This window comes from Zingiber officinale, chromosome 5A, assembly GCF_018446385.1.
Source record: "Zingiber officinale cultivar Zhangliang chromosome 5A, Zo_v1.1, whole genome shotgun sequence".
NCBI classification, from domain to species: domain Eukaryota; kingdom Viridiplantae; phylum Streptophyta; class Magnoliopsida; order Zingiberales; family Zingiberaceae; genus Zingiber; species Zingiber officinale.
The window spans coordinates 135,126,333-135,140,685 of NC_055994.1; the positions used below are offsets into that span (position 1 = coordinate 135,126,333).

The window sequence follows — 14,353 nt, forward strand, 5'->3', positions numbered from 1 at the left end:
TGCGAATAATACAGTGTTTGATTAGTACTCACAAATGAATTTTTAAAGTTAGATCAGCTACGAGTAAGATTCAAAGAATTTAATTTAAGTTTTGAGATTACAATAATCAAAGATAAATGACCTGATTATTTGGATGGAAGAGTACAAATTTAAAATCATGACAATATAAGTATAAAAAACCGATCTGACAGCCTAAATATATCAAGTAGGCTATCACATGACAAGTTTTTGTCATTAGTCATAAAATAATAATTATGATAGTTGAAATTAAACTAATCAGACAAACGTGGTCCACGGAGTCGTTCCCACGCGAGTCGGGGAACCGAATCGGTCCAGAAGAATCTTTGACCCAACTAAATTACAATCCGGTTCGATTGCTAAAATGAGCCACTGGCTACATAACGGAGCGGTCGGAGGGGATATCGCGGAATTGCGGCCGCGCGCGTTCGCCGGGAGCCAGAGACTGACGCTCCGCCACCACTTTTCTTCTTTCGACCTTCTCCTCGATTTTCCTCGAATGAATCACCTGCAAGAACAGGACACCGGTTGATGAGGGAGTACGGCGACAGCATCAGCAGCGGCAGTGGTAGAAGCGGAAGCAGCAACATGCACTCCGATACCCTGACGCGCCCCTCGGCCGACGAGGAGGAGGAGTTACTCCGCCAAAGCAGCTCCTCGACCTCTGCGAGCTCCGCCGGCGACTACCCCATGGCCATGAGCAGCGAGGGCTCCGCTTTCGCCATGTCCCCTTGGCACCAGTCAGCATCGGCTGACCCTCCCGACCTTGCCGGAGATACTCCCGGCAATGGCCTCATCACCTCCCTGTTCCGGGAGGAGGGCCACATCTACTCCCTTGCTGCCGTGGGCGACGTCCTGTACACCGGCTCCGACAGCAAGAACATCCGCGTCTGGAAGAACCAAAAGGACTTCGCCGGGTTCAAGTCCAGCAGCGGCCTCGTCAAGTCCATCGTCGCCGCCGCTGACCGCATCTTTACTGGACACCAGGACGGAAAGATCCGGGTGTGGCGGGTGTCCCCTAAGAATCCGACCGTTCACAAACGGATCGGTAATCTCCCCCGCCTCAAGGACGTTCTCCGGAGCTCGCTGAAGCCTTCCAATTACATCGAAGTCCGCCGCCACCGGAGCGCTCTCTGGATCCGCCACTACGACGCCATCTCCTGCCTCAGTCTCGACCAGGAGCAGGGCCTGCTCTACTCCGGCTCCTGGGACAAGACCTTCAAGGTATGGCGCATCGCCGACTCCCGGTGCCTCGAGTCCGTCATCGCTCACGACGACGCCGTCAATTCCGTGGTGGCCGCCTTCGGCGGGCTCGTCTTCACCGGCTCCGCCGACGGCACCGTGAAGGTGTGGCGGCGGGAGCTGCTAGTGAAGAGCACCAAACATTCACCGGTGAAGACGCTGCTGAAGCGGGAATGCGCCGTGACGTCTCTCGCTGTCAGCTCCTCTTCGCCCGTGGTTTACTGCGGCTCCTCCGACGGACTCGTCAACTTCTGGGAGGGGGAAGATGAGCTGGCGCACGGCGGGGTGCTCGGCGGCCACAAGATGGCGGTGCTCTGCCTCGTGGCGGCAGGGACTCTCCTGGTGAGTGGATCCGCCGACAAGAACATCTGCGTCTGGCGGCGAGACGGCGCTGCGCACAGCTGCCTCTTGGTGCTCAGCGGCCACACGGGGCCGGTGAAGTGCCTTGCGGTAGTTGCTAACGGCCAGGACAAAGAGGTCGAAGGCGGAGGGGCAGTCAGAAGCTGGATCGTGTACAGCGGCAGTTTGGATAAGTCGGTGAAGGTGTGGCGGGTGTCGGAGCAACTGCCAGATAGCTACTGAGGGTACCCCAACGAGCGTGCCAGAGAACCCGGCGGCGGCGGCGGCGGCGGCGGCGGCTGCGGAGGACGTCAGGACGAGGCAGCAACCGTGTCGCGGTGGCTTAACTGAGATCATTAATTCCCAGTGTCAGTTTCATGGAAGCTTCAGCAACAGCAACGGCAACAGCAAAAAGCTATCGAGGTCAAAGCTTGTACAGAGTGCACTGTTGCCTTTGTATTTCTCTTGAATTTTTGTACACGAAGGCAACGATTGGTTAGAACACATTATGAACTTGTGCAGCACAATTAACAGTGTGCCATCGATCTTACCACATTCTGTTTGTTTGTTTTTCCATTGAACTTTTTCAAGGTAGTTTTTTTTTTTCTCTATTCTCTTCTCTGCTTCTCATGCCAATATGGATCCTTCAATTTATTGAGGATTCCCTTCCTGCTTACTCAAAGTATTTACATCCTATCTCTAGTGGAGACAGTATAATATTTTTATCTAATGATCCAGAATTGATTCTTAAAAATTGATGATCTAAAATTTATTTTATCATATGTCTAACGTGTATTGATATTTATCTCTCTTAATATTTGTAGGACAAGTATTAGGGCCGTTAAAATAATGAATTATTTATTTTCAAAATATTTACATCCTAGCAAGAAATAGGACAAGGTTTTAAGGATGTCTAGTAGAGTTGTAGGTAAAATGAATGTACCTATCAAAAATATCTTAGGGGATGCTTTTCTTTCCTCTTTTTCGAAGCCACTTCCCTAATCTCACGCTTACATCTAAATATTAAAATGGTAGATAATGTATTGCCCACTCATTATTAAATATACAAGCACTTTAGGTTCACAGTCGCAAGACATCTTCTCAGTACTGCCAGCCTCATTGTGTGTTTTTAGATTCAGTTAGACTGTCCTAGAAAATAAAAGGCTCTTATTATAAATTAAATATATGATTTTACTTTGAAAGGATATTATTAATGTAGAAATCGAAAAGAGAAAAAAACATAGGTCTTAGGTTTCTGTGTACATCAATCACTAAAAAAAAGTTATAGAATAAGTATAGGTGAGAAATAAGAAAAAAAATTAATCTATCCTTAATAGCTAATAAATAAAAAAATCTAATAATAAAAACAGTAATATAATTTAAGATCCTCTCTCAAACTAATAATACTATAATTTAAAATATTGAGAGCTTATCTTGTTAGATAAAAAATGAAAGTATGAAGCAGAATGTGTCTTGATAAATATATTAGCAATCTATAGATTAGAAGGAACGAATGAGAACAAGATGATGCCAAGCTGAAGATGATAATAAGTAATGTAACAATTAATTTCAATATGTTTTATCCGCTTATGAAAGACTGAATTGCGTGTAATTTGAATAATACTCTAATTATTACAATATAACAGAGTTGGTTGATGAAGAGAGATATCTATATCCGTAAGCAACCAACATAACTAAACTATCTCACGAGTAGTTGACGTCATAATACGATACTCAGCTTCTGTGGAGTATCTATAAATAACATCTTATTTCTTACTCTTCCAAGAAATAAGGGAATTACAAAAAAAACACAGAAACCAGTGATAAATTTGTGATCTGTAGGATCACCAGTCCAATCAGCATTAAAGTATGCATGTAACTCCAGAGATGAAATAGAAGAAAATAAAATGCTTGAAATTGAATATCCCAAGGATATCTGAGAATACAAAGAATATTATCACAATGAACTGTGATTGATGCAATGATAAACTAACTACATGAACAGCATGTGTAATATCTGGACGAGTCACGGTGAGATAAACCAAGCTTCCAACAATAGTTCGATACAAATTAAGATCCGACAAAGGTGGGCTATCAAATGGAGAATACCGAGCATTAGTCTTTATAGAAGTATCAACGAATCTATTATCAGTGAAACGTGCATGTTCAAATAGATCAGATATATACTTTGACTAGTGATCCTGTTGGGAAGCTGAGAAGACGGAACCTGCAGGTGTGATGTGACTGGAATGTTGACCAAGTCACCATGACCGGGAGGGGGAGTGTGATGAGACTATCTTCTATGTTGATAAAGTCGTCAGAAGGTCTCTGGTCAACGCTGTTGGTGCGGTTAGTACTAACGGTCTAACTCAGATTTTGATGAATGACAAAGTAAGTTAAGTTAGTTTCATTGTGATATAACACTTTAACTAAGTGTGCAGGAGAAGCCCAGACTAGTCGACGGACTGACCGGATGTCTGGCACGAAGTCCAGCTAGGTCAACGGGTCAACCTGATAGTTGGCACGAAGTCCATACTGGTTGATGGGTTGACCGGATGTCTGGCACGAAGTCCAGCTAGGTCGACGGGTTGACCTGATAGCTGTCACGAAGTCCAGACTAGTCGACGTGCTGACCGGACGTCTGGCAGGTAAGTTAAGGTAAGTCACTGGAGGAGAGTGACTGTGAGAACGCATTCTTGAGTATGGAACTTAGGCGTCGATCCAACTTAGATCAATTTCGGAAATCTAAGTTGAGATCGTAGCTATATTCCGGTCTCGAGGAGACAGAATCTAATTACTACTTTATTTTACTATAATTGTGCTAACTTCTGTTTTGCAGGGTAGTTTAGCTATTATTTTACCTCGGACTAACTCTTTCTTGTAGGAGGAATTTCTGGAGAAAGGTGGTCCGGGCGCCCGAAAGACAAATTTTATCCCCGCAAGTCATCGCAACGTGGAGCTTGCTGGTTGGCTGGACTACGTCACAGTCCAGACGCTCGGAGCCTCCTATATAAGGAGGGTGAGCCCTGAAGCAAAGAACAACAACGCCATCTGCTCTACTGTGCTGTGCTCCTGCGTCGCTGCGAAGCTCCTCCGACAACATGTTGCCAAGAGTTTTTTTCTTCCTTTATTTTGTTGCCGGTATTTCCTTTTAAAGTTCGTGTACTTGCATTTGTAATCTTTTACGAACTACTAGTGAATTGCCCAACGAAAGTACTCAACGAGTGCGGGCCTTGGAGTAGGAGTCGATGAAGGCTCCAAACAAAGTAAATTGGTTTGTGTTAGCGTTTGTGCTCTCTTTTATTTTTTCGCTGCTTACTCTTACTTAGCTACGAATAACTTTAAATCGATATTCACCCCCCTTCTATCGACTTTCACGATCCAACAAGTGGTATCAGAGCAGGTACCACTCTAGTTTGGTGCAACCATCAATCAGACAAGCGGGTGAAATTCTTTTTCAAATTTTTTCTTTCTTTCGACTTTAAGTTTTACGTTATAATCCAAACTGGCATCATTACATTTTTGGAAGTTTTTTTTCATAGCAATTAAGCTGAACTGGTGCAACACCAATTTAGTTTTAGATTCTTTTTAATTTAATCTCGCATTACTAATACAAGACCAAGTCTTGGGATTTTTTGTTTCCTTATTTGTTTGTGTGCAAGGTAAAATGTCTCAAATCGAAGGCTTCAGCACAGTCCGTCTTCCTCTATTCAACGGTGACGATTTACCTTACTGGAAGAAGCAAATGGAGGTCTATCTGAAGACCGATTTCAACCAATGGTTCAGTGTCACCAGGGGATACAAGGCGCCAATCGACAACTCTGGAAATCCATTGGATCCAGAACAGTGGACTCCGGACATGATAAAGAAAGCCTCAACGAACTTCAAAGCCCTTAACACGCTGTTATGCGAACTGACGAGGGAAGAGTTGAACCGAGTGGGCCCACACCAAAATGCGAAGGAATTATGGGACAAGCTGATTGAACTACACGAAGGAACGAGCGACGCCAAGGTAACTAAATGTGACATTCTTTTAAATAAACTCTTTAATATTAAAATGCAGGAAGAAGAAATGGCAAGTTAGCTCCATGAGAGGATTAAAGACATCTTCAACGGACTTCACGCAATAGGCTACCAAATGGAGAATCGTGACTTAATCAGGTATGCTCTAAACGTGTTTCTTCGAAATGCATTGTGGGCATCCATCGTGGATGCCTACAAGATTTTGAAGAATCTCTCTAAGTTAAAATTAGACGAGTTGTTTTGCGAACCAGAGTTACACGAGCAGACTAACGCCAGAACCGAGAAAGGTATCGCTTTGTTTGCAGGTTCCTCTAAAAAAAAGACAAAGACCAAGCCTGAACCTGAAGATGAGTCTGACCAAGATTCAGAAGACGAAGAGTACCTAGTGAACCTGTTAAGGAAGATGTTCACTAGGAGGAAGAAGAACTTCGGCAGAAAAGACCTGCAAAAGATCAACTCCCCAATTGAACCAAGGAACGTGACTTGCTTCGGGTGCAACAAGAAAGACCACTACAAGAACGAGTGCCCGAAGTTGAAGAGAGACAAGTCGAAGACAACCAAGAAGAAGGCTCTCAAAGCAACATGGGACGACTTGTCTTCAGAAGAATCAGATGCCAAGGAGCAGAAGCATCAAAGCCACCTTGCGTTGATGGCCCATGAGTTAGAATCGGAGGAAGAATTGGAAGACGGGTCCGAACCTGAATTGAGCCACGAGTCCGTACTCGTTTTCGAAGGTCCTGAAGAGGTATACCATAGCTTAAATAAATTTTTTTTTAAAGTTATTTCATGTTTAGATAAAAAATTAACTGCAATTGAAAATGAAAATAAATTGCTCCTTGAGGAAAACCAAAACCTCAAGGAACAAATCACAAATTCTAATCCAACTCAAGATTAAACACTTGAGGAGGAAAATTCAACACTAAAAATAGAAATTAATAAATTAAAAAGGCTTTTAGAAAAATTTACAACAAGATCTAAAAATTTAGATTTTATTCTAAATAGTCAAAAAGACGTTTACAATAAATCCGGACTTGGCTACAAGTCGAGCTCAAATAAAACGTTTATATCACTAATAACTCAACACAAGCAACAAACTAAAGCTTGGGTTCCGAAAGCGTACTTAACCACGCAAGTAGAAATTAACCAATATTACATACCCAAAAATAAAATATATTATGTAAAATTTGATAAACCAACTCAAAAGCCCAAATACAAATCTAGACCAAATAAATCAAAATCAAACTATTTTAGAGCCTATCCAAAATCAGACTATCATCAAATCAAATACAATTATAAAAGTAATCGACATAAACCCAAAACTAAAACCTAAATCAAATCAATAATTCATGGGGAGGCTCCGGAATAGCTGGCACCTCCAAAAATAACCTACCCGACAGGGTAATTAGGTCTAGTATTAAAAAGGGACAACAATTTAACTTAACCTACGGTACTGGTAAAGTTTTGGATGATAGTACGTTAGGGAAACTTTGTCTATACATGTCTAGGAAGATATGACTTTGACCTGGTGCATTTGGTTTAGTGGAACTAACCGAAGCTACCCCTTACAGATCCTAACCAGTTAGACCAAGGTTTTGTATTAAGTTCAGTGTATAGGACTATTTGGAAAACCTCGAAGGTATGATTACTTTAAAAATGTCCAAGTGACTCACCATAGCTCAGAAATTTATCCAAATAATGCATGTTTGTTGAGCCCAAAGCTAAACCTGAATCTAATACAAAGTTAAACTAAACCCTAAAACTAAACCTAATTCATCTCACAAAACTATAAGATTCCTTGATTAAAAATTTAGATGGTGTGAGATGACTAAGGACTTAAATTAAAATTAAATTAAATTAAATTAAAATTAAATTAAATTAAATTAAATTAAAATTAAAATAAAAATAAATTAAATTAAAATTAAAATAAAATAAATTAAAATAAAATAAAATAAAATAAAATAAAATAAAATAAAATAAAATAAAATAAAATTAAATTAAATTAAAATAAAATAAAATTAAATTAAATTAATTTGAAAATTTAATTTCAAAATTATTTTAAATTAAAAAAAAATCATTTTAAACTTGAAAAATTATTTTAAAAATTGTTTTTAACTTAAAACTCATTTTAAACCTAAAGATTATTTTAAACTTTTTTTTAACTTAAAAATCATTTTAAAACTAAAAATTATTTTAATTTTTTAAACTTAAAAATTACATTTCTTTAAACTTAAAAATTATTTAAATTTTTTTGTTAACTTAAAAATCATTTTAAACTTAAAAATTATTTTAAACCTAAAAATTATTTTAATTTTTTTAACTTAAAAATCATTTTAAACTTAAAAATTATTTTAAACTTAAAAATTATCTTAATTTTTTTAACTTAAAAATTACTTTAATTTTTTTTAAACTTAAAAATCATTTTAAACCTAAAAATTATTTTTAAATTTTTTTTAAACCTAAAAATTATTTTTAAAAATCCTGTTAACTCAAAAATCATCTTAAGGGGGTTATTCTAAAGTAAGAAATAAAAAATTATTCTTAACCAAATAATTAAACTTAAGAATCATTAAACTCAGACTAATCCTAACTCCTACCTATTGTAGGAAATCAAGTGGATCTTGAACAATGGTTGCTCCAAACATATGACTGGAGATCACACTAAATTCACTCAACTTACCTACAAAAGTTTAGGAACAGTTACTTTTGGAAACAACGACAAACTCAAAGTAATCGACATAGGTAATATTGAACTTAAAACTGACTTTATTATTACAAATATGTTACTTGTTGAAAATTTCAAGTATAACCTTCTTAGTATTAGTCAACTATGTGACACTGGATATAAGGTTAGATTCTTATCTTCGAAATGCTTAATCAAACACTTAGATAACCCTACAATAAGTCTAAAAGGGTTTAGAAAAGACAACATCTATGCAATTAACCTAACCATTTATTCACTTAAGTGTTACTTAACACAAAAAGAAGAAATTTGGTTATGACATAGAAGAATGTCACACACAAACTTCAGAAATATAAGCAAATTAAATGGATTAGTTAGAGGATTACCAAAATTACTCAACTTAGACTCAACAATCTGTAATGCTTGTCAACAAGGAAAACAAACAAAATCCACTCACAAACCAACTAACCAACTTCAAACAAACTCTATACTAGAACTTTTACACATAGACTTATTTGACTCCCATGGGGTCAAATCCATAAATGAAAGCTTATATTATCTAGTAATAATAGACGACTATTCTAGGTTCACATGGGTAAAATTCTTAAAAAATAAGGATGAAACTTTTGAAATCTTTACAAATTTTTGCAAGCAAGTTGAAAATGAAAATGACCTTAAAATTAAAAGAGTTAGAAGTGACAATGGGGTGAATTTAAAAATCATAATTTTAACCAATTCTGTCTTGAAAATGGATATCATTATGAATTTTCGTGTCCTAAAATATCTCAACAAGATGAAATTGTAAAAAGAAAAAATAGAACTCTACTTGAAGCTTCTAGGACAATGCTAAACGAATATAATTTACCTAAGTACTTTTGGGGAAGAAGCTGTTAGTACAACCTATTATGTGCAAAATAGAACCACAATAAATAAAATACATAACAAAACCCTCTTTGAAATATATTATAATAAACAACCCAATATAAAATACTTTAAAGTATTTGGGTGCCCAGTCTTTATACTCAACACAAGAGAACACTTAGGAAAATTTACTTCTAAAATAGAAAATGGAATTTTTGTATGATACTCGCTGAACAGTAGAGGTTATAGAATATATAATAAAGTTACACTAAGAATTGAAGAAACCTCAAATGCAAAATTCAAGGAACTTAACCAAAACCTAGAACAAACTCAAATTCAGCCAATTAATTTTAGTCAAGGCAACAATAATCACGAGGGAACCAGTGAAGACTTAAATCATGAAGAGGAAGATCAACCTCAAGTGAATCAACCTCCTAAAACCATAAGAGTCAACCCAAATCATCCAATTGACCAAATAATTGATGATCCAGACCTAAGGGTTTAGTCTAGGTCATCCCTTAGAAACCTAAGTCAAATATCTTTGATTTCAAAAATTGAACTCAAAACCATAGCTGAATCTTTACTTGACCCAGACTAGATCATAGCTATGCAAGAGGAACTAGCTAAATTTGAGAGAAATGAGGTTTAAGACTTAGTACCACCACCCAAAAATAAGAAGATAATAGAAACAAAATGGGTGTTTAGAAATGAATTAAGCGAGACTGGAGAAATTACTAGAAACAAAGCTAGGCTAGTTGCTAAAGGATTTAGTCAAGTAGAGGGACTTGACTATGATGAAACTTATATCCCAGTAGCTAGACTAAAGTCCATTAGAATGCTACTCAGTTATGCAACCCATAAAGGGTTCAAATAGATGTTAAATCCACCTTTCTCAATGGACTAATAAAAAAAGAAGTCTATGTAGGATAGTCACCTGGGTTTGAAATTTTACTCTATGCAGCACCTCGTCCCTCGGACGCACTGAGCCTGTCGACTATCTCCCGTGCCGTCCTTTTCACTAGATGCGTCTTTCATTCGACTTTCTGTGCTCCTAGGTTCCTGCACTTAGACGCAGGGGTTAAATACCAACATGACCTAATTTTACTTGGTTAATCACATCAAAACTATCACGGGGTACTTACAATCTCCATCTTTTTTATGTGAACAAACCCAAATTAAATTAGGGTAAAACCTCAAAAATAACAATTATAAAAATAATAATTATAAAATTTACAAGTACAAAGATTTAAAATATTTTATAAAATTGTACTACCCTCCCCTAGACTTAAATTGTCACGTCCCGAGGAGTCCTAGCCAAAGAAAAATTCGGCAGCATCCCCCTTGTACCAATGACAATCTGAATCATTTCTACATCCACAGATATACATCAGCCACACACGGCTGGAATATATACACAACCACTCAGTTTATATTCAGTCCACTCGGTTGTAACAATAAAAAAATGCAACCACGCAGTTATATATATATCTAACAACCCACTCGGCTGGATCAAAATACCAAAAACACAGCGGAAACGATAGAAAGTCATTACAAACTAAAAACAAGACTGCTAGTCGGCTAGACTTACACAACACAACAAATAATACAAAACACCACATCAAAATACTCCGAAACCAAAGCCTAAATTTACATTGCTAAGTAAACCAAAAACATAGACCAAATAAAGTACAAATGAAAATCAGAAACAACTCTTCGGATGTGACATGGGAACTTGCAGACAGGATACTTCAAGCGACTCCAAAAATCTACCTGTTACCTAAAATAGAAATAGCTCAACGGTGTGAGTTCAAAGAACTCAACGGATATCAAGTTGACATGCCTAATAAGATATAACTGACAGAAATAATCATGCGGTACATTTTCTTGAACAAAAGTAGGAAATGCAGACTGAAAATGCTGAAGAGACTGTACTCACCAGGGTCTCCTATCCGGAACATACGATCGTCAGACCAAATACCTCATGTCTCTTGTATGCATACCAATCATATGCAAACACCAAAATGCAGCAACCAATATGCAGCAATTATAAGCAATAAATGCAATCATGCAATATGGTGCAAAATGACATGTGTCACCCTTGACGTCAGTCAGCTATCTCACACGCGATGGTCAGATCGAGTGGGTGGGGCTATGACAACTGTGTACTCTGCCATCACTGCTCCTGAGTGACTGAGTAGACAGGATGCTGTCAGAGTACACCTATCCTCCTACCCCAAATAGAGTAGGGGAGCGCAATGCTCTTATCTCCCTGAGACAGTCCAGAAGAGTGATCCTTGCCGGCTACCACGTTGCGTACCACTACCCATGAGCAGACCAGCGGAGCCTAACAGAGCAAACTGCTACACACCCTGCCTGATATACCACTAACCCATGAGTGGTTGTGTGTGCAAATCATGTAACTGTCGATGTGCTCAACAATAATGAAGCCGACAATCGCACAGCATGCAATAATGCAAGATGGTGCATGACACTAAGCACGTAAATCTTAACCATAATCACCTCCACATAATATGTACCAAACAGAAAAATAAATCATACCATGACCTATGTATCACAGATCTAAGTACACATGCCAGATCATAAAATCCAAAAAAATTAGTCCTATACTCAGTGAAGCCTAGTATGTCACTTCCTCTAGGAACTAAGGTGCACATGATAATAATCAAGAGATATAAACATGGATACATAACAGGCAACGAACAAAACATACTATAGGGGTCAAATAGTGGCATACCAATGTAAATCTAAGAATGATCATTGCTACTATCTATAATTTACTATGCATATCAAAGTGACAATATCATAAAAGATAAGTCAAGAGATATCTGCCTTTAAATAGATGGTCCTGACTCTCTCCACGTTGAGACGCTCGCCTCAACTCAAAGTCCTGTAACAATAAGCATAAAATCAATCTACTCGCATGAGTATCCAATGATTAAATCAAATTCCTAATTCAATTAGGAAACCCTCATTATTAATCAACCTTACGTAATTAACCCATCTCAAACATTCTAACCCATAATCAATCCAATCCATAATACCCTATTCACATTCCAATATAGAAATGAAAACAACTTCAAAACTCACCCAAATCAGATGCTCCGCTATATAATTCACAGCCGAAGAAGCTTGCTACTGAAAATTCATGATCTAAGCTACTGTGAAGCTGCTGCCGGAAGAAAGGTTGGAGCTACAATGGTTGATCCAACAACTACAAGCATTTCAAACCAATTCACATAATCTTAATCAATCTAAAACCACTACAAACCTCAATCTACAGCAACTACAATCAAAATAGTACCCCAAATTCCAAACTCCTCCATTCGTTACCTTCATTGTTTCTGCCAAAGGTTCACTGCTTCTTCCCTATCTCTGCCTGAGGATCACCCATTGCTCACTGGAAGGAAAGCATTGACAGTGGCAATGGCGTGGAGAAGAGGAACTGACGGTGAACCTCGTGGCAACACACAACGACGGTGGTTCGCAGAAAGCAGCAATGAGTCGACAGAAGGAAGGGACGCCGACGTTGATCTAGGGTTAGTTGCATCGGTAGAGACTGAGAGGAGGCGGCGATAGTCTAGATCTAGGGCACAAGCGGAAATCGGAAGGGGGAGATCATGGTAGGCTTGCCCTCGGTTAGCTGCGACGCTGAGCTACACCAACAAAGACAGTGAGTGGCGGGGCGTTGGGCGGTGCCATCGGGTGTTGAAGAAGGGTCAGGAGAGAAGGGAACGACGCAAAGGGAGGGCTCTTGAGCGCCGACATCAGGGAGGCAACCATCGACATCGGCAGAAGTGCGGAGAGGTGAAGGGAGAAGGGAATCTACGAAGTGGGTTCGAGAGGGAGAAGATGTTGTGTGCCGCGTGAGGGAGAGGGGAAGACGACGAGGAGAAGAAGGCTTTCGGGGAGAGAAGGAATAGGGCACGACAAAAGAATTAAAGAAAAAAGAAAAATAAATATTGAAGGAAATTAAATATTTTCTCGTTTAAATCGGATAGCTTAAACAGGTTTTCCTGTGACCTAATAATTGAGCCCCCTTAAACTCGCTCATATGAGCTCCGAAAAATTCTCATAAAATTTCTAAAAATTTCCTTACAGTTATTCGTTCATTTAACCTAATTATTTTATTATTAATTAGTTATAGTATTTTACATTCTCCCCCACTAATAAAAATTTAGTCCCTAAATTTTACTATTTATCATCAGCAAGTGCTAGTAATAGATAGATAATATAAATGCTGAACAGAAATCTAACCCACATTCTTCAAGTAAAAAGATAGGGGTATCGAGCTCAGATCATATCCTCGAGCTCCCAGTTAGTCTCCTCGTCAGTATGATATTGTCATCTAACTTTAACCAGCCGGATAGTCTTGTTCTGCAGCTGACGCTCTATGTGGTCCATAATCCGTACTGGAACCTCCTCGTAGATAACGTCAGGCTGAATGAGAATTGATACATCTGACAGAACATGTGCTGGATTGGACACATATTTCCTTAGTATGGACACATGAAATACATTGTGAACGTCTGCCAGAGACTGTGGCAGCTGTTAGAGTGTATGCTAAAAGTCTAGTTTTTTTGTAAATATTTATTTTGAAATAAGAATTACATTGGTCAAATGTCTACATTTATGCTAAGTGTAGTTGTCCATTTAATTTATATTGTAGATAACATGGTGCGAGAAGACACACAGAAGATTATGTTATCAATTTCTTATAAATTATAAATAGTTGCTCACAACCAAGATGGAATGGGACAAACCATTGGAGTGGTTGTAGTGTAATTTGGTATTAGTTTATCTTGACTAATAAATTACACTAGTACACTATGAGTGTATTGAGTAGGACCATTTAAGGTAGTTTCTTTTTATACTGACTATATATAAGGGGATTACAAAAAGGAAACATGTGGATGATTACAAAAAGGAAAGTTTTCTCAAAATTAAAATCTACCTTTCAATCTACAAATAAGGAAAGATATCAAATCTTTTCTCTTAATCTTTTGTAGAAACTATAAAAGGAAAGATTTAATTTTAAAATTCTCTTTTAAAAATCATGAGGATGGTTACATAAAAGGAAAGTTTTCTCAAAAATTAAAATATTCTTTTTAACTATAAATAAGAAAAGATATTAAACCTTTCTCTTAATCTTTTGTAGAAAATTATAAAAGG

General features: G+C 38.2%; 1 protein-coding gene across 1 annotated transcript; it reads left to right on the plus strand.

Moving 5' to 3' along the window:
- The first annotated feature begins 130 nt into the window (after positions 1-130).
- Positions 131-2,126, plus strand: LOC121981952 (protein JINGUBANG-like). Its single transcript, XM_042534764.1, has one exon. The coding sequence runs from the start codon at positions 550-552 to the stop codon at positions 1,840-1,842; it is 1,293 nt and encodes a 430-aa protein (XP_042390698.1). The 5' UTR covers positions 131-549; the 3' UTR covers positions 1,843-2,126.
- The last annotated feature ends 12,227 nt before the right edge of the window (positions 2,127-14,353 follow it).